The sequence below is a fragment of the Nerophis ophidion genome, linkage group LG20 (genome assembly GCF_033978795.1).
Source record: "Nerophis ophidion isolate RoL-2023_Sa linkage group LG20, RoL_Noph_v1.0, whole genome shotgun sequence".
In the NCBI taxonomy this organism is placed as follows: domain Eukaryota; kingdom Metazoa; phylum Chordata; class Actinopteri; order Syngnathiformes; family Syngnathidae; genus Nerophis; species Nerophis ophidion.
Window position 1 is genome coordinate 23,562,524 of NC_084630.1, and position 27,631 is coordinate 23,590,154.

The 27,631-nt window shown below is 35.0% G+C and overlaps 1 protein-coding gene across 1 annotated transcript in view; it reads left to right on the forward strand.

Moving 5' to 3' along the window:
- The window catches only part of tpcn3 (two pore segment channel 3), a 47,252-nt gene that overhangs the window by 16,124 nt on the left and 3,497 nt on the right, over positions 1-27,631 (forward strand). The window contains exons 12-18 of the mRNA XM_061880758.1: positions 23,589-23,653; positions 23,731-23,818; positions 23,882-23,951; positions 24,024-24,240; positions 25,152-25,242; positions 25,322-25,435; positions 25,513-25,625. Of these exons, the coding sequence (XP_061736742.1) occupies positions 23,589-23,653; positions 23,731-23,818; positions 23,882-23,951; positions 24,024-24,240; positions 25,152-25,242; positions 25,322-25,435; positions 25,513-25,625 (758 nt within the window). The remainder of the gene's footprint in view (positions 1-23,588; positions 23,654-23,730; positions 23,819-23,881; positions 23,952-24,023; positions 24,241-25,151; positions 25,243-25,321; positions 25,436-25,512; positions 25,626-27,631) is intronic.

Here is a 27,631-nt window from a genome sequence, read left to right on the forward strand (position 1 = left end):
TAGTAGAATGTGCCGTATACTAGTAGTAGAAAGTGCAGTAATAGTGCAGTATACTAGTAGTAGAATGTGCAGTATACTAGTCGTAGAAAGTGCAGTAATAGTGCAGTATACTAGTAGTAGAAAGTGCAGTAAAAGTGCAGTATAATAGTAGTAGAATGTGCAGTATACTAGTAGTAGAAAGTGCAGTATACTAGTACTAGAATGTGCAGTATACTAGTAGTAGAAAGTGCAGTATAAGATAGTAGAAAGTGCAGTAATAGTGCAGTATAATAGTAGTAGAATGTGCCGTATACTCGTAGTAGAAAGTGCAGTAATAGTGCAGTATACTAGTAGTAGAATGTGCCGTATACTAGTAGTAAAAAGTGCAGTAATAGTGCAGTATACTAGTAGTAGAATGTGCAGTATACTAGTCGTAGAAAGTGCAGTAATAGTGCAGTATACTAGTACTAGAATGTGCAGTATACTAGTAGTAGAAAGTGCAGTATAAGATAGTAGAAAGTGCAGTAATAGTGCAGTATAATAATAGTAGAATGTGCCGTATACTAGTAGTAGAAAGTGCAGTAATATTGCAGTATACTAGTAGTAGAATGTGCAGTATACTAGTCGTAGAAAGTGCAGTAATAGTGCAGTATACTAGTACTAGAATGTGCAGTATACTAGTAGTAGAAAGTGCAGTATAAGATAGTAGAAAGTGCAGTAATAGTGCAGTATAATAATAGTAGAATGTGCCGTATACTAGTAGTAGAAAGTGCAGTAATAGTGCAGTATACTAGTAGTAGAATGTGCAGTATACTAGTCATAGAAAGTGCAGTAATAGTGCAGTATAATAGTAGTAGAATGTGCAGTATACTAGTAGTAGAAAGTGCAGTAATAGTGCAGTATACTAGTAGTAAAATGTGCAGTATACTAGTCGTAGAAAGTGCAGTAATAGTGGAGTATTATAGTAGTAGAATGTGCAGTATACTAGTAGTAGAAAGTGCAGTAATAGTACAGTATACTAGTAGTAGAATGTGCCGTATACTAGTAGTAAAAAGTGCAGTAATAGTGCAGTATACTAGTAGTAGAATGTGCAGTATACTAGTCGTAGAAAGTGCAGTAATAGTGCAGTATACTAGTACTAGAATGTGCAGTATACTAGTAGTAGAAAGTGCAGTAATAGTGCAGTATAATAATAGTAGAATGTGCCGTATACTAGTAGTAGAAAGTGCAGTAATATTGCAGTATAATAGTAGTAGAAAGTGCCGTATACTAGTAGTAGAAAGTGCAGTAATAATGCAGTATACTAGTAGTAGAATGTGCAGTATACTAGTCATAGAAAGTGCAGTAATAGTGCAGTATAATAGTTGTAGAATGTGCAGTATACTAGTAGTAGAAAGTGCAGTAATAGTGCAGTATACTAGTAGTAGAATGTGCAGTATACTTGTCGTAGAAAGTGCAGTAATAGTGGAGTATTATAGTGGTAGAATGTGCAGTATACTAGTAGTAGAAAGTGCAGTAATAGTGCAGTATAATAGTACTAGAATGTGCAGTATACTAGTAGTAGAAAGTGCAGTAATAGTGCAGTATAATAGTACTAGAATGTGCAGTATACTAGAAGAAGAAAGTGCAGTAATAGTGCAGTATACTAGTACTAGAATGTGCAGTATACTAGTAGTAAAAAGTACAGTAATAGTGCAGTATACTAGTAGTAGAAAGTGCAGAATAAGATAGTAGAAAGTGCAGTAATAGTGCAGTATAATAGTAGTAGAATGTGCCGTATACTAGTAGTAGAAAGTGCAGTAATAGTGCAATATACTAGTAGTAGAATGTGCCGTATAGTAGTAGTAGAAAGTGCGGTAATAGTGCAGTATAATAGTACTAGAATGTGCAGTAGTAGTGCAGTGCAATAAGATAGTACTACTACAAAGTGCAGTAATAGTGCAGTATAATAAGATAGTAGAAAGTACAGTAATAGTGCAGTATAATAGTACTACTGTAGAATATGCAGTATACTAGTACTAGAAAGTGCAGTAATAGTGCTAGAATGTGCAGTATACTAGTAGAAGAAAGTGGAGTAATAGTGCAGTATACTAGTAGTAGAAAGTGCAGTATAAGATAGTAGAAAGTGCAGTAATAGTGCAGTATACTAGTAGTAGAAAGTGCCGTATACTAGTAGTAGAAAGTGCAGTAATAGTACAGTATACTAGTAGTAGAATGTGCCGTATACTAGTAGTAAAAATTGCAGTAATAGTGCAGTATACTAGTAGTAGAATGTGCAGTATACTAGTCGTAGAAAGTGCAGTAATAGTGCAGTATACTAGTACTAGAATGTGCAGTATACTAGTAGTAGAAAGTGCAGTAATAGTGCAGTATAATAATAGTAGAATGTGCCGTATACTAGTAGTAGAAAGTGCAGTAATATTGCAGTATAATAGTAGTAGAAAGTGCCGTATACTAGTAGTAGAAAGTGCAGTAATAATGCAGTATACTAGTAGTAGAATGTGCAGTATACTAGTCATAGAAAGTGCAGTAATAGTGCAGTATAATAGTACTAGAATGTGCATTATACTAGTAGTAGAAAGTGCAGTATAAGATAGTAGAAAGTGCAGTAATAGTGCAGTATAATAGTACTCCTGTAGAATGTGCAGTATACTAGTACTAGAAAGTGCAGTAATAGTGCAGTATAATAGTACTAGAATGTGCATTATACTAGTAGTAGAAAGTGCAGTAATAGTGCAGTATACTAGTAGTAGAAAGTGCAGTATAAGATAGTAGAAAGTGCAGTAATATTGCAGTATAATAGTAGTAGAAAGTGCCGTATACTAGTAGTAGAAAGTACAGTAATAGTGCAGTATACTAGTAGTAGAATGTGCAGTATACTAGTCATAGAAAGTGCAGTAATAGTGCAGTATAATAGTAGTAGAATGTGCAGTATACTAGTAGTAGAAAGTGCAGTAATAGTGCAGTATACTAGTGGTAGAATGTGCAATATACTAGTCGTAGAAAGTGCAGTAATAGTGGAGTATTATAGTAGTAGAATGTGCAGTATACTAGTAGTAGAAAGTGCAGTAATAGTGCAGTATAATAGTACTAGAATGTGCAGTATACTAGTAGTAGAAAGTGCAGTAATAGTGCAGTATAATAGTACTAGAATGTGCAGTATACTAGAAGAAGAAAGTGCAGTAATAGTGCAGTATACTAGTAGTAGAATGTGCAGTATACTAGTAGTAAAAAGTGCAGTAATAGTGCAGTATACTAGTAGTAGAAAGTGCAGAATAAGATAGTAGAAAGTGCAGTAATAGTGCAGTATAATAGTAGTAGAATGTGCCGTATACTAGTAGTAGAAAGTGCAGTAATAGTGCAGTATACTAGTAGTAGAATGTGCCGTATAGTAGTAGTAGAAAGTGCGGTAATAGTGCAGTATAATAGTACTAGAATGTGCAGTAGTAGTGCAGTGCAATAAGATAGTACAACTACAAAGTGCAGTAATAGTGCAGTATAATAAGATAGTAGAAAGTGTGGTAATAGTTCAGTATAATAGTACTACTGTAGAATGTGCAGTATACTAGTACTAGACAGTGCAGTAATAGTGCTAGAATGTGCAGTATACTAGTAGTAGAAAGTGGAGTAATAGTTCAGTATACTAGTAGTAGAAAGTGCAGTATAAGATAGTAGAAAGTGCAGTAATAGTGCAGTATAATAGTAGTAGAAAGTGCCGTATACTAGTAGTAGAAAGTGCAGTAATAGTGCAGTATAATAGTAGTAGAATGTGCAGTATACTAGTAGTAGAAAGTGCAGTAATAGTGCAGTATACTAATAGTAGAATGTGCAGTATACTAGTCGTAGAAAGTGCAGTTATAGTGCAGTATAATAGTAGTAGAATGTGCAGTATACTAGTAGTATAAAGTGCAGTAATAGTGCAGTATACTAGTACTAGAATGTGCAGTATACTAGTAGTAGAAAGTGCAGTATAAGATAGAATGTGCAGTAATGGTTCAGTATACTAGTAGTAAAAAGTGCAGTAATAGTGCAGTATAATAGTAGTAGAATGTGCAGTATACTATTAGTAGAAAGTGCAGTAATAGTGCAGTATATTAGTAGTAGAATGTGCAGTATACTAGTCGTAGAAAGTGCAGTATAAGATAGTAGAATGTGCAGTAATAGTACAGTATACTAGTAGTAGAAAGTGCAGTAATAGTGCAGTATAATAGTAGTAGAATGTGCAGTATACTAGTAGTAGAAAGTGCAGTAATAGTGCAGTATAATAGTACTAGAATGTACAGTATACTAGAAGAAGAAAGTGCAGTGATAGTGCAGTATAATAGTAGTAGAATGTGCAGTAATAGTGCAGTGTACTAGAATGTGCAGTATACTAGTAGTAGGAAGTGCAGTAATAGTGCAGTATACTAGTAGTAGAAAGTGCAATATAAGATAGTAGAAAGTGCAGTAATAGTGCAGTATAATAGTAGTAGAATGAGCCGTATACTGGTAGTAGAAAGTGCAGTAATAGTGCAGTATACTACTAGTAGAAAGTGCATAATAAGATAGTAGAAAGTGCAGTAATAGTGCAGTATACTAGTAGTAGAACGTGCCGTATACTAGTAGTAGAAAGTGCAGTAATAGTGCAGTATAATAGTAGTAGAATGTGCCGTATACTAGTAGTAGAAAGTGCAGTAATAGTGCAGTATACTAGTAGTAGAATGTGCAGTATACTAGTCGTAGAAAGTGCAGTAATAGTGCAGTATACTAGTAGTAGAAAGTGCAGTAAAAGTGCAGTATAATAGTAGTAGAATGTGCAGTATACTAGTAGTAGAAAGTGCAGTATACTAGTACTAGAATGTTCAGTATACTAGTAGTAGAAAGTGCAGTATAAGATAGTAGAAAGTGCAGTAATAGTGCAGTATAATAGTAGTAGAATGTGCCGTATACTCGTAGTAGAAAGTGCAGTAATAGTGCAGTATACTAGTAGTAGAATGTGCCGTATACTAGTAGTAAAAAGTGCAGTAATAGTGCAGTATACTAGTAGTAGAATGTGCAGTATACTAGTCGTAGAAAGTGCAGTAATAGTGCAGTATACTAGTACTAGAATGTGCAGTATACTAGTAGTAGAAAGTGCAGTATAAGATAGTAGAAAGTGCAGTAATAGTGCAGTATAATAATAGTAGAATGTGCCGTATACTAGTAGTAGAAAGTGCAGTAATATTGCAGTATACTAGTAGTAGAATGTGCAGTATACTAGTCGTAGAAAGTGCAGTAATAGTGCAGTATACTAGTACTAGAATGTGCAGTATACTAGTAGTAGAAAGTGCAGTATAAGATAGTAGAAAGTGCAGTAATAGTGCAGTATAATAATAGTAGAATGTGCCGTATACTAGTAGTAGAAATTGCAGTAATAGTGCAGTATACTAGTAGTAGAATGTGCAGTATACTAGTCATAGAAAGTGCAGTAATAGTGCAGTATAATAGTAGTAGAATGTGCAGTATACTAGTAGTAGAAAGTGCAGTAATAGTGCAGTATACTAGTAGTAAAATGTGCAGTATACTAGTCGTAGAAAGTGCAGTAATAGTGGAGTATTATAGTAGTAGAATGTGCAGTATACTAGTAGTAGAAAGTGCAGTAATAGTACAGTATACTAGTAGTAGAATGTGCCGTATACTAGTAGTAAAAAGTGCAGTAATAGTGCAGTATACTAGTAGTAGAATGTGCAGTATACTAGTCGTAGAAAGTGCAGTAATAGTGCAGTATACTAGTACTAGAATGTGCAGTATACTAGTAGTAGAAAGTGCAGTAATAGTGCAGTATAATAATAGTAGAATGTGCCGTATACTAGTAGTAGAAAGTGCAGTAATATTGCAGTATAATAGTAGTAGAAAGTGCCGTATACTAGTAGTAGAAAGTGCAGTAATAATGCAGTATACTAGTAGTAGAATGTGCAGTATACTAGTCATAGAAAGTGCAGTAATAGTGCAGTATAATAGTTGTAGAATGTGCAGTATACTAGTAGTAGAAAGTGCAGTAATAGTGCAGTATACTAGTAGTAGAATGTGCAGTATACTTGTCGTAGAAAGTGCAGTAATAGTGGAGTATTATAGTGGTAGAATGTGCAGTATACTAGTAGTAGAAAGTGCAGTAATAGTGCAGTATAATAGTACTAGAATGTGCAGTATACTAGTAGTAGAAAGTGCAGTAATAGTGCAGTATAATAGTACTAGAATGTGCAGTATACTAGAAGAAGAAAGTGCAGTAATAGTGCAGTATACTAGTACTAGAATGTGCAGTATACTAGTAGTAAAAAGTACAGTAATAGTGCAGTATACTAGTAGTAGAAAGTGCAGAATAAGATAGTAGAAAGTGCAGTAATAGTGCAGTATAATAGTAGTAGAATGTGCCGTATACTAGTAGTAGAAAGTGCAGTAATAGTGCAATATACTAGTAGTAGAATGTGCCGTATAGTAGTAGTAGAAAGTGCGGTAATAGTGCAGTATAATAGTACTAGAATGTGCAGTAGTAGTGCAGTGCAATAAGATAGTACTACTACAAAGTGCAGTAATAGTGCAGTATAATAAGATAGTAGAAAGTACAGTAATAGTGCAGTATAATAGTACTACTGTAGAATATGCAGTATACTAGTACTAGAAAGTGCAGTAATAGTGCTAGAATGTGCAGTATACTAGTAGAAGAAAGTGGAGTAATAGTGCAGTATACTAGTAGTAGAAAGTGCAGTATAAGATAGTAGAAAGTGCAGTAATAGTGCAGTATACTAGTAGTAGAAAGTGCCGTATACTAGTAGTAGAAAGTGCAGTAATAGTACAGTATACTAGTAGTAGAATGTGCCGTATACTAGTAGTAAAAATTGCAGTAATAGTGCAGTATACTAGTAGTAGAATGTGCAGTATACTAGTCGTAGAAAGTGCAGTAATAGTGCAGTATACTAGTACTAGAATGTGCAGTATACTAGTAGTAGAAAGTGCAGTAATAGTGCAGTATAATAATAGTAGAATGTGCCGTATACTAGTAGTAGAAAGTGCAGTAATATTGCAGTATAATAGTAGTAGAAAGTGCCGTATACTAGTAGTAGAAAGTGCAGTAATAATGCAGTATACTAGTAGTAGAATGTGCAGTATACTAGTCATAGAAAGTGCAGTAATAGTGCAGTATAATAGTTGTAGAATGTGCAGTATACTAGTAGTAGAAAGTGCAGTAATAGTGCAGTATACTAGTAGTAGAATGTGCAGTATACTTGTCGTAGAAAGTGCAGTAATAGTGGAGTATTATAGTGGTAGAATGTGCAGTATACTAGTAGTAGAAAGTGCAGTAATAGTGCAGTATAATAGTACTAGAATGTGCAGTATACTAGTAGTAGAAAGTGCAGTAATAGTGCAGTATAATAGTACTAGAATGTGCAGTATACTAGAAGAAGAAAGTGCAGTAATAGTGCAGTATACTAGTACTAGAATGTGCAGTATACTAGTAGTAAAAAGTACAGTAATAGTGCAGTATACTAGTAGTAGAAAGTGCAGAATAAGATAGTAGAAAGTGCAGTAATAGTGCAGTATAATAGTAGTAGAATGTGCCGTATACTAGTAGTAGAAAGTGCAGTAATAGTACAGTATACTAGTAGTAGAATGTGCCGTATACTAGTAGTAAAAAGTGCAGTAATAGTGCAGTATACTAGTAGTAGAATGTGCAGTATACTAGTCGTAGAAAGTGCAGTAATAGTGCAGTATACTAGTACTAGAATGTGCAGTATACTAGTAGTAGAAAGTGCAGTAATAGTGCAGTATAATAATAGTAGAATGTGCCGTATACTAGTAGTAGAAAGTGCAGTAATATTGCAGTATAATAGTAGTAGAAAGTGCCGTATACTAGTAGTAGAAAGTGCAGTAATAATGCAGTATACTAGTAGTAGAATGTGCAGTATACTAGTCATAGAAAGTGCAGTAATAGCGCAGTATAATAGTTGTAGAATGTGCAGTATACTAGTAGTATAAAGTGCAGTAATAGTGCAGTATACTAGTAGTAGAATGTGCAGTATACTTGTCGTAGAAAGTGCAGTAATAGTGGAGTATTATAGTGGTAGAATGTGCAGTATACTAGTAGTAGAAAGTGCAGTAATAGTGCAGTATAATAGTACTAGAATGTGCAGTATACTAGTAGTAGAAAGTGCAGTAATAGTGCAGTATAATAGTACTAGAATGTGCAGTATACTAGAAGAAGAAAGTGCAGTAATAGTGCAGTATACTAGTACTAGAATGTGCAGTATACTAGTAGTAAAAAGTACAGTAATAGTGCAGTATACTAGTAGTAGAAAGTGCAGAATAAGATAGTAGAAAGTGCAGTATAATAGTAGTAGAATGTGCCGTATACTAGTAGTAGAAAGTGCAGTAATAGTGCAATATACTAGTAGTAGAATGTGCCGTATAGTAGTAGTAGAAAGTGCGGTAATAGTGCAGTATAATAGTACTAGAATGTGCAGTAGTAGTGCAGTGCAATAAGATAGTACTACTACAAAGTGCAGTAATAGTGCAGTATAATAAGATAGTAGAAAGTACAGTAATAGTGCAGTATAATAGTACTACTGTAGAATATGCAGTATACTAGTACTAGAAAGTGCAGTAATAGTGCTAGAATGTGCAGTATACTAGTAGAAGAAAGTGGAGTAATAGTGCAGTATACTAGTAGTAGAAAGTGCAGTAATAGTGCAGTATAATAGTAGTAGAATGTGCAGTATACTAGTAGTAGAAAGTGCAGTAATAGTGCAGTATACTAATAGTAGAATGTGCAGTATACTAGTCGTAGAAAGTGCAGTAATAGTGCAGTATACTAGTACTAGAATGTGCAGTATACTAGTAGTAGAAAGTGCAGTATAAGATAGTAGAATGTGCAGTAATGGTTCAGTATACTAGTAGTAAAAAGTGCAGTAATAGTGCAGTATAATAGTAGTAGAATGTGCAGTATACTATTAGTAGAAAGTGCAGTAATCGTGCAGTATACTAGTAGTAGAATGTGCAGTATACTAGTCGTAGAAAGTGCAGTATAAGATAGTAGAATGTGCAGTAATAGTGCAGTATACTAGTAGTAGAAAGTGCAGTAATAGTGCAGTATAATAGTAGTAGAATGTGCAGTATACTAGTAGTAGAAAGTGCAGTAATAGTGCAGTATAATAGTACTAGAATGTGCAGTATACTAGAAGAAGAAAGTGCAGTATAATAGTAGTAGAATGTGCAGTAATAGTGCAGTATACTAGTACTAGAATATGCAGTATACTAGTAGTAGAAAGTGCAGTAATAGTGCAGTATACTAGTAGTAGAAAGTGCAATATAAGATAGTAGAAAGTGCAGTAATAGTGCAGTATAATAGTAGTAGAATGAGCCGTATACTGGTAGTAGAAAGTGCAGTAATAGTGCAGTATACTACTAGTAGAAAGTGCAGTATAAGATAGTAGAAAGTGCAGTAATAGTGCATTATACTAGTAGTAGAAAGTGCCGTATACTAGTAGTAAAAAGTGCAGTAATAGTGCAGTATAATAGTAGTAGAATGTGCAGTATAATAGTAGTAGAAAGTGCAATAATAGTGCAGTATAGTAGTAGTAGAAAGTGCCGTATACTAGTAGTAGAAAGAGCAGTAATAGTGCAGTATACTATTAGTAGAATGTGCAGTATACTAGTCGTAGAAAGTGCAGTAATAGTGCAGTATAATAGTACTAGAATGTGCAGTATACTAGTAGTAGAAAGTGCAGTATAAGATAGTAGAATGTGCAGTATAATAGTAGTAGAAAGTGCAGTAATAGTGCAGTATACTAGTAGTAGAAAGTGCAGTATAAGATAGTAGAATGTGCAGTAATAGTGCAGTATAATAGTAGTAGAATGTGCCGTATACTCGTAGTAGAATGTGCAGTAATAGTGCAGTATACTAGTAGTAGAATGTGCCGTATACTCGTAGTAAAAAGTGCAGTAATAGTGCAGTATACTAGTAGTAGAATGTGCAGTATATTGGTCGTAGAAAGTGCAGTAATAGTGCAGTATACTAGTACTAGATTGTGCAGTATACTAGTAGTAGAAAGTGCACTATAAGATAGTAGAATGTGCAGTAATAGTGCAGTATACTAGTAGTAGAAAGTGCAGTAATAGTGCAATATACTAGTAGTAGAATGTGCAGTATACTAGTCGTAGAAAGTGCAGTAATAGTGCAGTATAATAGTACTAGAATGTGCAGTATACTAGTAGTAGAAAGTGCAGTATAAGATAGTAGAAAGTGCAGTAATAGTGCAGTATAATAGTAGTAGAATGTGCAGTATACTAGCCGTAGAAAGTGCAGTAATAGTGCAGTATAGTAGTAGTAGAATGTGCAGTATAATAGTAGTAGAATGTGCAGTATAATAGTAGTAGAAAGTGCAGTATACTAGTAGTAGAATGTGCAGTATACTAGTCGTAGAAAGTGCAGTAATAGTGCAGTATATAGTAGTAGAATGTGCAGTATACTATTAGTAGAAAGTGCAGTAATCGTGCAGTATACTAGTAGTAGAATGTGCAGTATACTAGTCGTAGAAAGTGCAGTATAAGATAGTAGAATGTGCAGTAATAGTGCAGTATACTAGTAGTAGAATGTGCAGTATACTATTAGTAGAAAGTGCAGTATACTAGTAGTAGAATGTGCAGTATACTAGTCGTAGAAAGTGCAGTATAAGATAGTAGAATGTGCAGTAATAGTGCAGTATACTAGTAGTAGAAAGTTCAGTAATAGTGCAGTATAATAGTAGTAGAATGTGCAGTATACTAGTAGTAGAAAGTGCAGTAATAGTGCAGTATAATAGTACTAGAATGTGCAGTATACTAGAAGAAGAAAGTGCAGTAATAGTGCAGTATACTAGTAGTAGAATGTGCAGTAATAGTGCAGTATACTAGTACTAGAATATGCAGTATACTAGTAGTAGAAAGTGCAGTAATAGTGCAGTATACTAGTAGTAGAAAGTGCAATATAAGATAGTAGAAAGTGCAGTAATAGTGCAGTATAATAGTAGTAGAATGAGCCGTATACTGGTAGTAGAAAGTGCAGTAATAGTGCAGTATACTACTAGTAGAAAGTGCAGTATAAGATAGTAGAAAGTGCAGTAATAGTGCATTATACTAGTAGTAGAAATTGCCGTATACTAGTAGTAAAAAGTGCAGTAATAGTGCAGTATAATAGTAGTAGAATGTGCAGTATAATAGTAGTAGAAAGTGCAATAATAGTGCAGTATAGTAGTAGTAGAAAGTGCCGTATACTAGTAGTAGAAAGAGCAGTAATAGTGCAGTATACTATTAGTAGAATGTGCAGTATACTAGTCGTAGAAAGTGCAGTAATAGTGCAGTATAATAGTACTAGAATGTGCAGTATACTAGTAGTAGAAAGTGCAGTATAAGATAGTAGAATGTGCAGTATAATAGTAGTAGAAAGTGCAGTAATAGTGCAGTATACTAGTAGTAGAAAGTGCAGTATAAGATAGTAGAATGTGCAGTAATAGTGCAGTATAATAGTAGTAGAATGTGCCGTATACTCGTAGTAGAATGTGCAGTAATAGTGCAGTATACTAGTAGTAGAATGTGCCGTATACTAGTAGTAAAAAGTGCAGTAATAGTGCAGTATACTAGTAGTAGAATGTGCAGTATATTAGTCGTAGAAAGTGCAGTAATAGTGCAGTATACTAGTACTAGATTGTGCAGTATACTAGTAGTAGAAAGTGCACTATAAGATAGTAGAATGTGCAGTAATAGTGCAGTATACTAGTAGTAGAAAGTGCAGTAATAGTGCAATATACTAGTAGTAGAATGTGCAGTATACTAGTCGTAGAAAGTGCAGTAATAGTGCAGTATAATAGTACTAGAATGTGCAGTATACTAGTAGTAGAAAGTGCAGTATAAGATAGTAGAAAGTGCAGTAATAGTGCAGTATAATAGTAGTAGAATGTGCAGTATACTAGCCGTAGAAAGTGCAGTAATAGTGCAGTATAGTAGTAGTAGAATGTGCAGTATAATAGTAGTAGAATGTGCAGTATACTAGTAGTAGAAAGTGCAGTATACTAGTAGTAGAATGTGCAGTATACTAGTCGTAGAAAGTGCAGTAATAGTGCAGTATAATAGTGGTAGAATGTGCCATAGTAGTAGAAAGTGCAGTAATAGTGCAGTATACTAGTAGTAGAATGTGCAGTATACTAGTCGTAGAAAGTGCAGTAATAGTGCAGTATAATAGTAGTAGAATGTGCAGTTTACGAGTAGTAGAAAGTGCAGTAATAGTGCAGTATAATAGTACTAGAATGTGCAGTATACTAGTAGTAGAAAGTGCAGTAATAGTGCAGTATAATAGTAGTAGAAAGTGCAGTATAAGATAGTAGAATGTGCAGTAATAGTGCAGTATACTAGTAGTAGAGAGTGCAGTAATAGTGCAGTATACTAGTAGTAGAAAGTGCAGTATAAGTAGTAGAATGTGCAGTATACTAGTTGTAGAAAGTGCAGTAATAGTGCAGTATAATAGTAGTAGACTGTGCAGTATGCTCGTAGTAGAAAGTGCAGTAATAGTGCAGTATAATAGTAGTAGAATGTGCCGTAGTAGTAGAAAGTGCAGTAATAGTGCAGTATACTAGTCGTAGAAAGTGCAGTAATAGTGAGGTATAATAGTAGTAGAATGTGCAGTATACGAGTAGTAGAAAGTGCAGTAATAGTGCAGTATAATAGTACTAGAATGTGCAGTATAGTAGTAGTAGAAAGTGCAGTATAAGATAGTACAATGTGCAGTAATAGTGCAGTATACTAGTAGTAGAGAGTGTAGTATTAGTGCAGTATAATAGTACTAGAATGTGCAGTATACTAGTAGTAGAAAGTGCAGTATAAGTAGTAGAATGTGCAGTAATAGTGCAGTATACTAGTTGTAGAATGTGCAGTATACTAGTAGTAGAAAGTGCAGTAAAAGTGCAGTATAACAGTAGTAGAATGTGCAGTATACTAGTAGCAGAATGTGCAGTATAAGATAGTAGAAAACATTAATAGTGCAGTATACTAGTAGTAGAATGTGCCGTATACTAGTAGTAAAAACTGCAGTAATAGTGCAGTATACTAGTAGTAGAATGTGCAGTATACTAGTCGTAGAAAGTGCAGTAATAGTGCAGTATAATAGTACTAGAATGTGCAGTATACTAGTAGTAGAAAGTGCAGTATAAGATAGTAGAATGTGCAGTAATAGTGCAGTATACTAGCAGTAGAAAGTGCAGTATACTAGTCGTAGAAAGTGCAGTAATAGTGCAGTATAATAGTACTAGAATGTGCAGTATACTAGTAGTAGAAAGTGCAGTATAAGATAGTGGAATGTGCAGTAATAGTGCAGTATACTAGTAGTAGAAAGTGCAGTAATAGTGCAGTATACTAGTAGTAGAAAGTGCAGTATAAGATAGTAGAAAGTGCAGTAATAGTGCAGTATAATAGTAGTAGAATGTGCCGTATACTAGTGGTAGAAAGTGCAGTAATAGTGCAGTATACTAGTAGTAGAATGTGCAGTATACTAGTCGTAGAAAGTGCAGTAATAGTGCAGTATACTAGTAGTAGAATGTGCAGTATACTAGTAGTAGAAAGTGCAGTATAAGATAGTAGAATGTGCAGTAATAGTGCAGTATAATAGTAGTAGAATGTGCAGTATACTAGTAGTAGAAAGTGCAGTAATAGTGCAGTATAATAGTAGTAGAATGTGCAGTATACGAGTAGTAGAAAGTGCAGTAATAATGCAGTATAATAGTACTAGAATGTGCAGTATACTAGTAGTAGAAAGTGCAGTATAAGATAGTAGAATGTGCAGTAATAGTGCAGTATACTAGTAGTAGAGAGTGCAGTAATAGTGCAGTATAATAGTAGTAGAATGTGCAGTATACTAGTCGTAGAAAGTGCAGTAATAGTGCAGTATAATAGTAGTAGAATGTGCAGTATACGAGTAGTAGAAAGTGCAGTAATAGTGCAGTATAATAGTACTAGAATGTGCAGTATACTAGTAGTAGAAAGTGCAGTATAAGATAGTAGAATGTGCAGTATAATAGTAGTAGAAAGTGCAGTATAAGATAGAATGTGCAGTAATAGTGCAGTATACTATTAGTAGAGAGTGCAGTAATAGTGCAGTATAATAGTACTAGAATGTGCAGTATACTAGTAGTAGAAAGTGCAGTATAAGTAGTAGAATGTGCAGTATACTAGTTGTAGAATGTGCAGTATACTAGTAGTAGAAAGTGCAGTAAAAGTGCAGTATAACAGTAGTAGAATGTGCAGTATACTAGTAGTAGAATGTGCAGTATAAGATAGTAGAAAACAGTAATAGTGCAGTATAATAGTAGTAGAATGTGCCGTATACTCGTAGTAGAAAGTACAGTAATAGTGCAGTATACTAGTAGTAGAATGTGCCGTATACTAGTAGTAAAAACTGCAGTAATAGTGCAGTATACTAGTAGTAGAATGTGCAGTATACTAGTCGTAGAAAGTGCAGTAATAGTGCAGTATAATAGTACTAGAATGTGCAGTATACTAGTAGTAGAAAGTGCAGTATAAGATAGTAGAATGTGCAGTAATAGTGCAGTATACTAGTAGTAGAAAGTGCAGTATAAGTAGTAGAATGTGCAGTATACTAGTAGTAGAAAGTGCAGTAATAGTGCAGTATAATAGTAGTAGACTGTGCAGTATGCTCGTAGTAGAAAGTGCAGTAATAGTGCAGTATAATAGTAGTAGAATGTGTCGTAGTAGTAGAAAGTGCAGTAATAGTGCAGTATACTAGTCGTAGAAAGTGCAGTAATAGTGAGGTATAATAGTAGTAGAATGTGCAGTATACGAGTAGTAGAAAGTGCAGTAATAGTGCAGTATAATAGTACTAGAATGTGCAATATAAGATAGTAGAATGTGCAGTAATAGTGCAGTATACTAGTAGTAGAGAGTGTAGTAATAGTGCAGTATAATAGTACTAGAATGTGCAGTATACTAGTAGTAGAAAGTGCAGTATAAGTAGTAGAATGTGCAGTAATAGTGCAGTATACTAGTTGTAGAATGTGCAGTATACTAGTAGTAGAAAGTGCAGTAAAAGTGCAGTATAACAGTAGTAGAATGTGCAGTATACTAGTAGTAGAATGTGCAGTATAAGATAGTAGAAAACATTAATAGTGCAGTATACTAGTAGTTGAATGTGCCGTATACTCGTAGTAGAAAGTACAGTAATAGTGCAGTATACTAGTAGTAGAATGTGCCGTATACTAGTAGTAAAAACTGCAGTAATAGTGCAGTATACTAGTAGTAGAATGTGCAGTATACTAGTCGTAGAAAGTGCAGTAATAGTGCAGTATAATAGTACTAGAATGTGCAGTATACTAGTAGTAGAAAGTGCAGTATAAGATAGTAGAATGTGCAGTAATAGTGCAGTATACTATTAGTAGAGAGTGCAGTAATAGTGCAGTATAATAGTACTAGAATGTGCAGTATACTAGTAGTAGAAAGTGCAGTATAAGTAGTAGAATGTGCAGTAATAGTGCAGTATACTAGTTGTAGAATGTGCAGTATACTAGTAGTAGAAAGTGCAGTAAAAGTGCAGTATAACAGTAGTAGAATGTGCAGTATACTAGTAGTAGAATGTGCAGTATAAGATAGTAGAAAACAGTAATAGTGCAGTATAATAGTAGTAGAATGTGCCGTATACTCGTAGTAGAAAGTACAGTAATAGTGCAGTATACTAGTAGTAGAATGTGCCGTATACTAGTAGTAAAAACTGCAGTAATAGTGCAGTATACTAGTAGTAGAATGTGCAGTATAACAGTAGTAGAATGTGCAGTATACTAGTAGTAGAATGTGCAGTATAAGATAGTAGAAAACATTAATAGTGCAGTATACTAGTAGTAGAATGTGCCGTATACTCGTAGTAGAAAGTACAGTAATAGTGCAGTATACTAGTAGTAGAATGTGCCGTATACTAGTAGTAAAAACTGCAGTAATAGTGCAGTATACTAGTAGTAGAATGTGCAGTATACTAGTCGTAGAAAGTGCAGTAATAGTGCAGTATAATAGTACTAGAATGTGCAGTATACTAGTAGTAGAAAGTGCAGTATAAGATAGTGGAATGTGCAGTAATAGTGCAGTATACTAGTAGTAGAAAGTGCAGTAATAGTGCAGTATACTAGTAGTAGAAAGTGCAGTATAAGATAGTAGAAAGTGCAGTAATAGTGCAGTATAATAGTAGTAGAATGTGCCGTATACTAGTGGTAGAAAGTGCAGTAATAGTGCATTATACTAGTAGTAGAATGTGCAGTATACTAGTCGTAGAAAGTGCAGTAATAGTGCAGTATACTAGTAGTAGAATGTGCAGTATACTAGTAGTAGAAAGTGCAGTATAAGATAGTAGAATGTGCAGTAATAGTGCAGTATAATAGTAGTAGAATGTGCAGTATACTAGTAGTAGAAAGTGCAGTAATAGTGCAGTATAATAGTAGTAGAATGTGCAGTATACGAGTAGTAGAAAGTGCAGTAATAATGCAGTATAATAGTACTAGAATGTGCAGTATACTAGTAGTAGAAAGTGCAGTATAAGATAGTAGAATGTGCAGTAATAGTGCAGTATACTAGTAGTAGAGAGTGCAGTAATAGTGCAGTATAATAGTAGTAGAATGTGCAGTATACTAGTCGTAGAAAGTGCAGTAATAGTGCAGTATAATAGTAGTAGAATGTGCAGTATACGAGTAGTAGAAAGTGCAGTAATAGTGCAGTATAATAGTACTAGAATGTGCAGTATACTAGTAGTAGAAAGTGCAGTATAAGATAGTAGAATGTGCAGTATAATAGTAGTAGAAAGTGCAGTATAAGATAGAATGTGCAGTAATAGTGCAGTATACTATTAGTAGAGAGTGCAGTAATAGTGCAGTATAATAGTACTAGAATGTGCAGTATACTAGTAGTAGAAAGTGCAGTATAAGTAGTAGAATGTGCAGTAATAGTGCAGTATACTAGTTGTAGAATGTGCAGTATACTAGTAGTAGAAAGTGCAGTATAACAGTAGTAGAATGTGCAGTATACTAGTAGTAGAATGTGCAGTATAAGATAGTAGAAAACAGTAATAGTGCAGTATAATAGTAGTAGAATGTGCCGTATACTCGTAGTAGAAAGTACAGTAATAGTGCAGTATACTAGTAGTAGAATGTGCCGTATACTAGTAGTAAAAACTGCAGTAATAGTGCAGTATACTAGTAGTAGAATGTGCAGTATACTAGTCGTAGAAAGTGCAGTAATAGTGCAGTATAATAGTACTAGAATGTGCAGTATACTAGTAGTAGAAAGTGCAGTATAAGATAGTAGAATGTGCAGTAATAGTGCAGTATACTAGTAGTAGAAAGTGCAGTATAAGTAGTAGAATGTGCAGTATACTAGTAGTAGAAAGTGCAGTAATAGTGCAGTATAATAGTAGTAGACTGTGCAGTATGCTCGTAGTAGAAAGTGCAGTAATAGTGCAGTATAATAGTAGTAGAATGTGCCGTAGTAGTAGAAAGTGCAGTAATAGTGCAGTATACTAGTCGTAGAAAGTGCAGTAATAGTGAGGTATAATAGTAGTAGAATGTGCAGTATACGAGTAGTAGAAAGTGCAGTAATAGTGCAGTATAATAGTACTAGAATGTGCAATATAAGATAGTAGAATGTGCAGTAATAGTGCAGTATACTAGTAGTAGAGAGTGTAGTAATAGTGCAGTATAATAGTACTAGAATGTGCAGTATACTAGTAGTAGAAAGTGCAGTATAAGTAGTAGAATGTGCAGTAATAGTGCAGTATACTAGTTGTAGAATGTGCAGTATACTAGTAGTAGAAAGTGCAGTAAAAGTGCAGTATAACAGTAGTAGAATGTGCAGTATACTAGTAGTAGAATGTGCAGTATAAGATAGTAGAAAACATTAATAGTGCAGTATACTAGTAGTAGAATGTGCCGTATACTCGTAGTAGAAAGTACAGTAATAGTGCAGTATACTAGTAGTAGAATGTGCCGTATACTAGTAGTAAAAACTGCAGTAATAGTGCAGTATACTAGTAGTAGAATGTGCAGTATACTAGTCGTAGAAAGTGCAGTAATAGTGCAGTATAATAGTACTAGAATGTGCAGTATACTAGTAGTAGAAAGTGCAGTATAAGATAGTAGAATGTGCAGTAATAGTGCAGTATACTAGTAGTAGAAAGTGCAGTATACTAGTAGTAGAAAGTGCAGTATACTAGTCGTAGAAAGTGCAGTAATAGTGCAGTATAATAGTACTAGAATGTGCAGTATACTAGTAGTAGAAAGTGCAGTAATAGTGCAGTATACTAGTAGTAGAAAGTGCAGTATAAGATAGTAGAAAGTGCAGTAATAGTGCAGTATAATAGTAGTAGAATGTGCCGTATACTAGTGGTAGAAAGTGCAGTAATAGTGCAGTATACTAGTAGTAGAATGTGCAGTATACTAGTAGTAGAAAGTGCAGTAATAGTGCTGTATAATAGTAGTAGAATGTGCAGTATACTAGTCGTACAAAGTGCAGTAATAGTGCAGTATAATAGTAGTAGAATGTGCAGTATACTAGTAGTAGAAAGTGCAGTATAATAGTAGTAGAATGTGCCGTAGTAGTAGAAAGTGCAGTAATAGTGCAGTATAATAGTAGTAGAATGTGCAGTACACGAGTAGTAGAAAGTGCAGTAATAGTGCAGTATAATAGTACTAGAATGTGCAGTATACTAGTAGTAGAAAGTGCAGTATAAGATAGTAGAATGTGCAGTAATAGTGCAGTATAATAGTAGTAGAATGTGCAGTATACTAGTAGTAGAAAGTACAGTAATAGTGCAGTATAATAGTAGTAGAATGTGCAGTATACGAGTAGTAGAAAGTGCAGTAATAATGCAGTATAATAGTACTAGAATGTGCAGTATACTAGTAGTAGAAAGTGCAGTATAAGATAGTAGAATGTGCAGTAATAGTGCAGTATACTAGTAGTAGAGAGTGCAGTAATAGTGCAGTATAATAGTAGTAGAATGTGCAGTATACTAGTCGTAGAAAGTGCAGTAATAGTGCAGTATAATAGTAGTAGAATGTGCAGTATACGAGTAGTAGAAAGTGCAGTAATAGTGCAGTATAATAGTACTAGAATGTGCAGTATACTAGTAGTAGAAAGTGCAGTATAAGATAGTAGAATGTGCAGTATAATAGTAGTAGAAAGTGCAGTATAAGATAGGAGAATGTGCAGTTATAGTGCAGTATACTGTTAGTAGAGAGTGCAGTAATAGTGCAGTATACTAGTAGTAGAAAGTGCAGTATAAGTAGTAGAAGGTGCAGTAATAGTGCAGTATAATAGTAGTAGAATGTGCAGTATACTCGTAGTAGAAAGTGCAGTAATAGTGCAGTATAATAGTAGTAGAATGTGCCGTACTAGTAGAAAGTGCAGTAATAGTGCAGTATACTAGTAGTAGAATGTGCAGTATACTAGTCGTAGAAAGTGCAGTAATAGTGCAGTATAATAGTAGTAGAATATGCAGTATACGAGTAGTAGAAAGTGCAGTTATAGTGCAGTATAATAGTACTAGAATGTGCAGTATACTAGAAGTAGAAAGTGCAGTAATAGTGCAGTATAATAGTAGTAGAATGTGCAGTGTACTAGTAGTAAAAAGTGCGGTAATAGTGCAGTATAATAGTACTAGAATGTGCAGTATACTAGTAGTAGAAAGTGCAGTATAAGATAGTGGAATGTGCAGTAATAGTGCAGTATACTAGTAGTAGAAAGTGCAGTAATAGTGCAGTATACTAGTAGTAGAAAGTGCAGTATAAGATAATAGAAAGTGCAGTAATAGTGCAGTATAATAGTAGTAGAATGTGCCGTATACTAGTGGTAGAAAGTGCAGTAATAGTGCAGTATACTAGTAGTAGAATGTGCAGTATACTAGTCGTAGAAAGTGCAGTAATAGTGCAGTATACTAGTAGTAGAATGTGCAGTATACTAGTAGTAGAAAGTGCAGTAATAGTGCTGTATAATAGTAGTAGAATGTGCAGTATACTAGTCGTACAAAGTGCAGTAATAGTGCAGTATAATAGTAGTAGAATGTGCAGTATACTAGTAGTAGAAAGTGCAGTATAATAGTAGAATGTGCCGTAGTAGTAGAAAGTGCAGTAATAGTGCAGTATAATAGTAGTAGAATGTGCAGTACACGAGTAGTAGAAAGTGCAGTAATAGTGCAGTATAATAGTACTAGAATGTGCAGTATACTAGTGGTAGAAAGTGCAGTATAAGATAGTAGAATGTGCAGTAATAGTGCAGTATAATAGTAGTAGAATGTGCAGTATACTAGTAGTAGAAAGTGCAGTAATAGTGCAGTATAATAGTAGTAGAATGTGCAGTATACGAGTAGTAGAAAGTGCAGTAATAATGCAGTATAATAGTACTAGAATGTGCAGTATACTAGTAGTAGAAAGTGCAGTATAAGATAGTAGAATGTGCAGTAATAGTGCAGTATACTAGTAGTAGAGAGTGCAGTAATAGTGCAGTATAATAGTAGTAGAATGTGCAGTATACTAGTAGTAGAAAGTGCAGTAATAGTGCAGTATAATAGTACTAGAATGTGCAGTATACTAGTAGTAGAAAGTGCAGTATAAGATAGTAGAATGTGCAGTATAATAGTAGTAGAAAGTGCAGTATAAGATAGGAGAATGTGCAGTTATAGTGCAGTATACTATTAGTAGAGAGTGCAGTAATAGTGCAGTATACTAGTAGTAGAAAGTGCAGTATAAGTAGTAGAAGGTGCAGTAATAGTGCAGTATAATAGTAGTAGAATGTGCAGTATACTCGTAGTAGAAAGTGCAGTAATAGTGCAGTATAATAGTAGTAGAATGTGCCGTACTAGTAGAAAGTGCAGTAATAGTGCAGTATACTAGTAGTAGAATGTGCAGTATACTAGTCGTAGAAAGTGCAGTAATAGTGCAGTATAATAGTAGTAGAATATGCAGTATACGAGTAGTAGAAAGTGCAGTTATAGTGCAGTATAATAGTACTAGAATGTGCAGTATACTAGTAGTAGAAAGTGCAGTAATAGTGCAGTATAATAGTAGTAGAATGTGCAGTATACTAGTAGTAGAAAGTGCAGTAATAGTGCAGTATAATAGTAGTAGAGAGTGCAGTAATAGTGCAGTATAATAGTACTAGAATGTGCAGTATACTAGTAGTAGAAAGTGCAGTATAAGTAGTAGAATGTGCAGTAATAGTGCAGTATACTAGTAGAAAGTGCAGTAATAGTGCAGTATAATAGTAGTAGAATGTGCAGTATACTAGTAGTAGAAAGTGCAGTAATAGTGCAGTATAATAGTAGTAGAGAGTGCAGTAATAGTGCAGTATAATAGTACTAGAATGTGCAGTATACTAGTAGTAGAAAGTGCAGTATAAGTAGTAGAATGTGCAGTAATAGTGCAGTATACTAGTAGAAAGTGCAGTAATAGTGCAGTATAATAGTAGTAGAATGTGCAATATACTAGTAGTAGAAAGTGCAGTAAAGTAGTACTAGAATGTGCAGTATACCAGAAGAAGAAAGTGCAGTAATAGTGCAGTATAATAGTAGTAGAATGTGCAGTACACGAGTAGTAGAAAGTGCAGTAATAGTGCAGTATAATAGTACTAGAATGTGCAGTATACTAGTAGTAGAAAGTGCAGTATAAGATAGTAGAATGTGCAGTAATAGTGCAGTATAATAGTAGTAGAATGTGCAGTATACTAGTAGTAGAATGTGGAGTAATAGTGCAGTATATTAGTACTAGAATGTGCAGTATAATAGTAGTGGAATGTGCAGTAATAGTGCAGTATATTAGTACTAGAATGTGCAGTATACTAGTAGTAGAAAGTGCAGTATAAGATAGTAGAAAGTGCAGTAATAGTGCAGTATAATAGTAGTAGAATGTGCAGTATACTAGTCGTAGAAAGTGCAGTAATAGTGCAGTATAATAGTAGTAGAATGTGCCGTATACTAGTAGTAGAAAGTGCAGTAATAGTGCAGTATACTAGTAGTAGAATGTGCAGTATACTAGTTGTAGAAAGTGCAGTAATAGTGCAGTATAATAGTACTAGAATGTGCTGTATACTAGTAGTAGAAAGTGCAGTATAAGATAGTAGAATTTGCGGTAATAGTGCAGTATAATAGTAGTAGAAAGTGCAGTATAATAGTAGTAGAATGTGCCGTATACTAGTAGTAGAAAGTGCAGTAACAGTGCAGTATACTAGTAGTAGAATGTGCAGTATACTAGTAGTAGAATGTGCAGTATACTAGTTGTAGAAAGTGCAGTAATAGTGCAGTATAATAGTACTAGAATGTGCTGTATACTAGTAGTAGAAAGTGCAGTATAAGATAGTAGAATTTGCGGTAATAGTGCAGTATAATAGTAGTAGAATGTGCAGTATACTAGTAGTAGAAAGTGCAGTAATAGTGCAGTATACTAGTAGTAGAATGTGCCGTATACTAGTTGTAGAAAGTGCAGTAATAGTGCAGTATAATAGTACTAGAATGTGCAGTATACTAGTAGTAGAAAGTGCAGTATAAGATAGTAGAATTTGCGGTAATAGTGCAGTATAATAGTAGTAGAATGTGCAGTATACTAGTAGTAGAAAGTGCAGTATAATAGTAGTAAAATGTGCAGTATACTAGTAGTAGAAAGTGCAGTATAATAGTAGTAGAATGTGCAGTGTACTAGTAGTAGAAAGTGCAGTGATAGTGCAGTATAATAGTACTACTGTAGAAAGTGCAGTATACTAGTACTAGAATGTGCTGTATACTAGTAGTAGAAAGTGCAGTATAAGATAGTAGAATTTGCGGTAATAGTGCAGTATAATAGTAGTAGAATGTGCAGTATACTAGTAGTAGAAAGTGCAGTATAATAGTAGTAGAATGTGCAGTATACTAGTAGTAGAAAGTGCAGTATAATAGTTGTAGAATGTGCAGTGTACTAGTAGTAGAAAGTGCAGTGATAGTGCAGTATAATAGTACTACTGTAGAAAGTGCAGTATACTAGTAATAGAATGTGCAGTATACTAGTAATAGAATGTGCAGTATACTAGTACTAGTAGTAGAAAGTGCAGTATAATAGTACTAGTGTAGAATGTGCAGTACTAGTGCAGTATACTAGTAGTGGAATGTGCAGTATACTAGTACTAGTGTAGAAAGTGCAGTATACTAGTACTAGTGTAGAATGTGCAGTATACTAGTAGTACTAGTAGAAAGTGCAGTGTACTAGTAGTAGAAAGTGCAGTATACTAGTACTACTGTAGAAAGTGCAGTATACTAGTACTAGTAGTAGAATGTGCAGTATACTAGTAGTAGAAAGTGCCGTATACTAGGAGTAGAAAGTGCAGTATAATAGTACCAGTAGTAGAAAGTGCAATATACTAGTAGTAGTAGTAGAATGCCCCGCGACCCCAAAAAGGGAATAAGCGGTAGAAAATGGATGGATGGATGGATAGTAGTAGAATGTGCAGTATACTAGTACTAGTAGTAGAAAGTGCAGTATACTAGTACTAGTAGTAGAAAGTGCAGTATAATAGTACCAGTAGGGGTCCCCAGACTGGATTTGGCTTCCTGTGTGCAGGTTCGACACCGTCATCGTGGTGTGCGCCCTCATCGCCACCATCATCAACTCCACCCTGAAGTCATGTGAGCTGACTTCCTGTCAGGTGAGCGCGGCGTGCAGGTAGCGTGTCTAACTACCACCTGTGCTGCTGTGGTGGCAGCGGGCGCCTACAGCAGCCGGCAGGTGTTGGACATGGTCTTCATCCTGCGGGTCCTGCGACTGGTGCGCGTGGCCGACAGCATCCCCAGGTAAGCGCACGTCGCCGTGTGTGGGCGGAGCCGGGCCTCGACCGTGTCCACGCCCCTCGGCAGGTTCCGCGCCATCATCAACACGCTGATCCGCATCGGGCCGGCCATCCTCACCTTCGGCCAGCTCATCCTGGTAAGCGAGCGGCGCGGTGGCACACGCTCACCTGACACCTGACACCTGACCAGGCCTCCCCCTGGTGGCCAGGTGGTGTACTACGTCTTCGCCATGGTGGGCATGGAGCTGTTCAAGGGCAAGGTGCGCTTCTACGGGGACTCTGGCGACGCGGCCCAGGCGTACTGCGGCAACTTCCTGCTGAGAGGGAGCGCCTTCGCCCGCCTGGACTACTGCAAGAACAACTTCAACCACCTGCCCGCCGCCTTCGTGCTGCTCCTCGAGCTCACCCTCGTCAACCAGTGGCACGATATCCTCGCCTCACCTCGCTGCACACCTGTCCTCATCCTCACCTCACCTTGCTGCACACCTGTCCTCATCCTCCAACTCACCTCTCTGCACACCTGTCCTCATCCTCCAACTCACCTCACTGCACACCTGTCCTCATCCTCACCTCACCTTGCTGCACACCTGTCCTCATCCTCCAACTCACCTCACTGCACACCTGTCCTCATCCTCACCTCACTGCACACCTGTCCTCATCCTCCAACTCACCTCACTGCACACCTTTCCTTTACCTGCACACCATGTTTGTGGCCCCCAGCAGTCTTGTCCTTCCTTAACGTATCTTACTGCTCAGCACACCTTTTTTTTCACCTGCACACCTTTTTGTCATCCGTACACATTTTTTTCCATCTAGCACACCTTTTTTTCATCCGTCCACCTTTTATTTCACCTGCACAACTTTTTTGTGGCCCCCAGCAGTCTGGTCCTTTCTTAACGTGACCTCAATTATCTGCACACCTTTTTTTACCTGCATACCTTTTTTCACCTGCACACATTATTTTTCATCTGCAAATTTTTTTTTTTTTTTTACCTGCGCACCCTTTTTTTTCCCACCAGTACACCTTTCTTTCACCTGCACACCATGTTTGTGGCCCCCAGCAGTCTGGTCCTTTCTTAACATGACCTCACTGCTCAGCACACCTTTTTTTCACCTGCACACCTTTTTGAGGCCCCCATCAGTCTAGTCCTTTCTTAACGTGACCTTACTGCTCTGCACACCTTTTTTTCACCTGCACACAATATTTTTCATCCGGACACTTTTTTCCCGTCTGCACACCTTTCTTGCACCCATTTACCTTTTCCCCCAGCCGGACAGGTGTGTTTGAGCCGCACACCCCACAGCAGGTGCGTGGTCCTTCCTTAGCGTGCGCTCACTGCTCAGCAGCGGCTTCGCCAGCGTCACCACCGCGTGGGCCAGGGTTTACTTCGTCCTCTTCCACGTGACGGTGGTCATCGTCATCATCAAGTGGGTAGTTGGCTCGGCGCCGGTCGCCGTGGCAACATGACCAGCCGGCTCCTGCCCCCTCCCCCCGTGTGTGTTTCAGTATCTTCGTGGCGTTCGTGCTGGAGGCCTTCCTGGTGGAGTACCGTGTGGACAAGAGCCGGCTGCAGACGTCCGTGGAGAAGAAGATCCAGGAGCTGCAGCTGGGCGTGACTCAGTGCGTCTGTGTGTGTGTGCGTGTGTGTGTGTGTGTCCGCCACCTGTACGCCTCACCTGTCTTCCTTTACGGTGCAGGGACACGCCCCCAGACCACCTGCTTCCCGCCATGGAGACGTCTGACTGCCAGCAGGACGCCGACCAATCGCAGAGCAGCAAACCCAAGCTGATGTTTCAAATCGCCTCCAAAAGTAGGCCACGCCTCCAACCCCCGCGCCCCCACGTCCATTATATCAAATTTGTTATTAATAATGTTAATAACATTAATGATGATGATGATAATAGTAATAATAATGTTAATAACATTGATGATAATAATACTAATAATCTTAATAATAATATTGTTAATAACATTGATGATGATGATAATTTTAATAAGCAATTATGATAATGATGTTAACAATGTTGATAATAATAATGTTTATAACATTGATGATGATGATGATGATAATAACAGTAATAACATTGATGATAAGCATAGTATTGTTAATAACATTGATGACGAAAGTAATAATGTTAACATTGATGATGATAATAATGTTAATAACATTAATGATGATAATAATAATGTTAGTAACATTGATGATGATAATAATAATGTTAACATTGATGATAATAATAATGTCAATAACAATGATGATAATAATGTTAGTAACATTGATAACAATAATGATAATAACATTGATGATGATAAAAATGTAATAACATTGATGATGATAATAATAATAATAATGTTGATAACATTGTTAATGATAATAATAATGCTAAAAACATTGATGATGATAATAATGTTAATAACAATGATGATCCATCCATTTTCTGTCGCTTATTCCCTTCGGGGTCGCTGGAGTGCTGCATCATAATAATAATAATTTAATAACAATTATAATAATAATCTTAATAACAATGATGATAATAATAATTTCTATAACAATGATGATGATAATGTTAACAATGATGATAATAATAATGCCAATAATGATGATGATAATAAGAATGTTTAACAATGATGATAACTCTGATGATAATGTTAATAACAATGATGATGATAATAATGTTAATAACAATTATGATAATAATGTTAAGAATTATCATGATAATAATGTTGATAACGATGATGACGATGATAATGTTAATGATGATGATAGTAGTAATGTTAATGATAATAGTAATGTCAATAACAATGATGATGATAATAACAATGATTATAATAATAATGTTAATAACAATGATAGTAAGTAGAAAATGGATGGATGGATAATAATGATAATAAAAATGTTAAAAACAATGATAATAATATTGTCGATTACAATGATGATGATAATAATAATGTAAATAACAATGATAATGATAATAATGATGATGATAGTAATAATGTTAATGATAATTATAATGATGTTAAATAACAATGATGATGATAAAAATTCATTAAAATAATAATGTTTAACAATGATAATAATAATTTTAATAACGATAATATTGTTAATAACAATGATAATAATAATATAATAATGATGATAGTAATAATGTTAATGATAATTAAAATAATGTTAATAACAATGATTATAATAATAATGTTAATGATGATAATAATAAAAATGTTGATAACAATGATAATAATGTTAATAATATTGCTAATGATGATGATAATGATAGTAATAATGTTAATGATAATTAAAATGATGTTAACAATTATAATAAGAATGTTAACAACAATAATAATAATAATGTTATTCAAAATGATAATAATGTAGATAACAATGATAATAAAAATGTTAACATTGATCATAAAAATGATGTTGATAATGATAATAATAATTTTAATAACAATGATAATAATAATACTAATAATAATGTTAAAAACAATGATAATGTTGATTACAATGATGATGATGATGATAATAACAATGATGATGATAATGATGATAGTAATAATGTTAATGATAATTATAATGATGTTAAATAACGATGATGATAATAACAATTATTCTAATAATAATGTTAACAATAACAATGATCATAATAATGTTAATAACAATGATAATAATATTGATAACAATGATCATAATAATAATGTTGATAACAATGATAATGATAATGTTAATAACAATGATAATAATAATGTTAAAAACAATGATAATGATGTTAAATAACAATGATGATGATAATAACAATGATTATAGCAATAATGTTAATA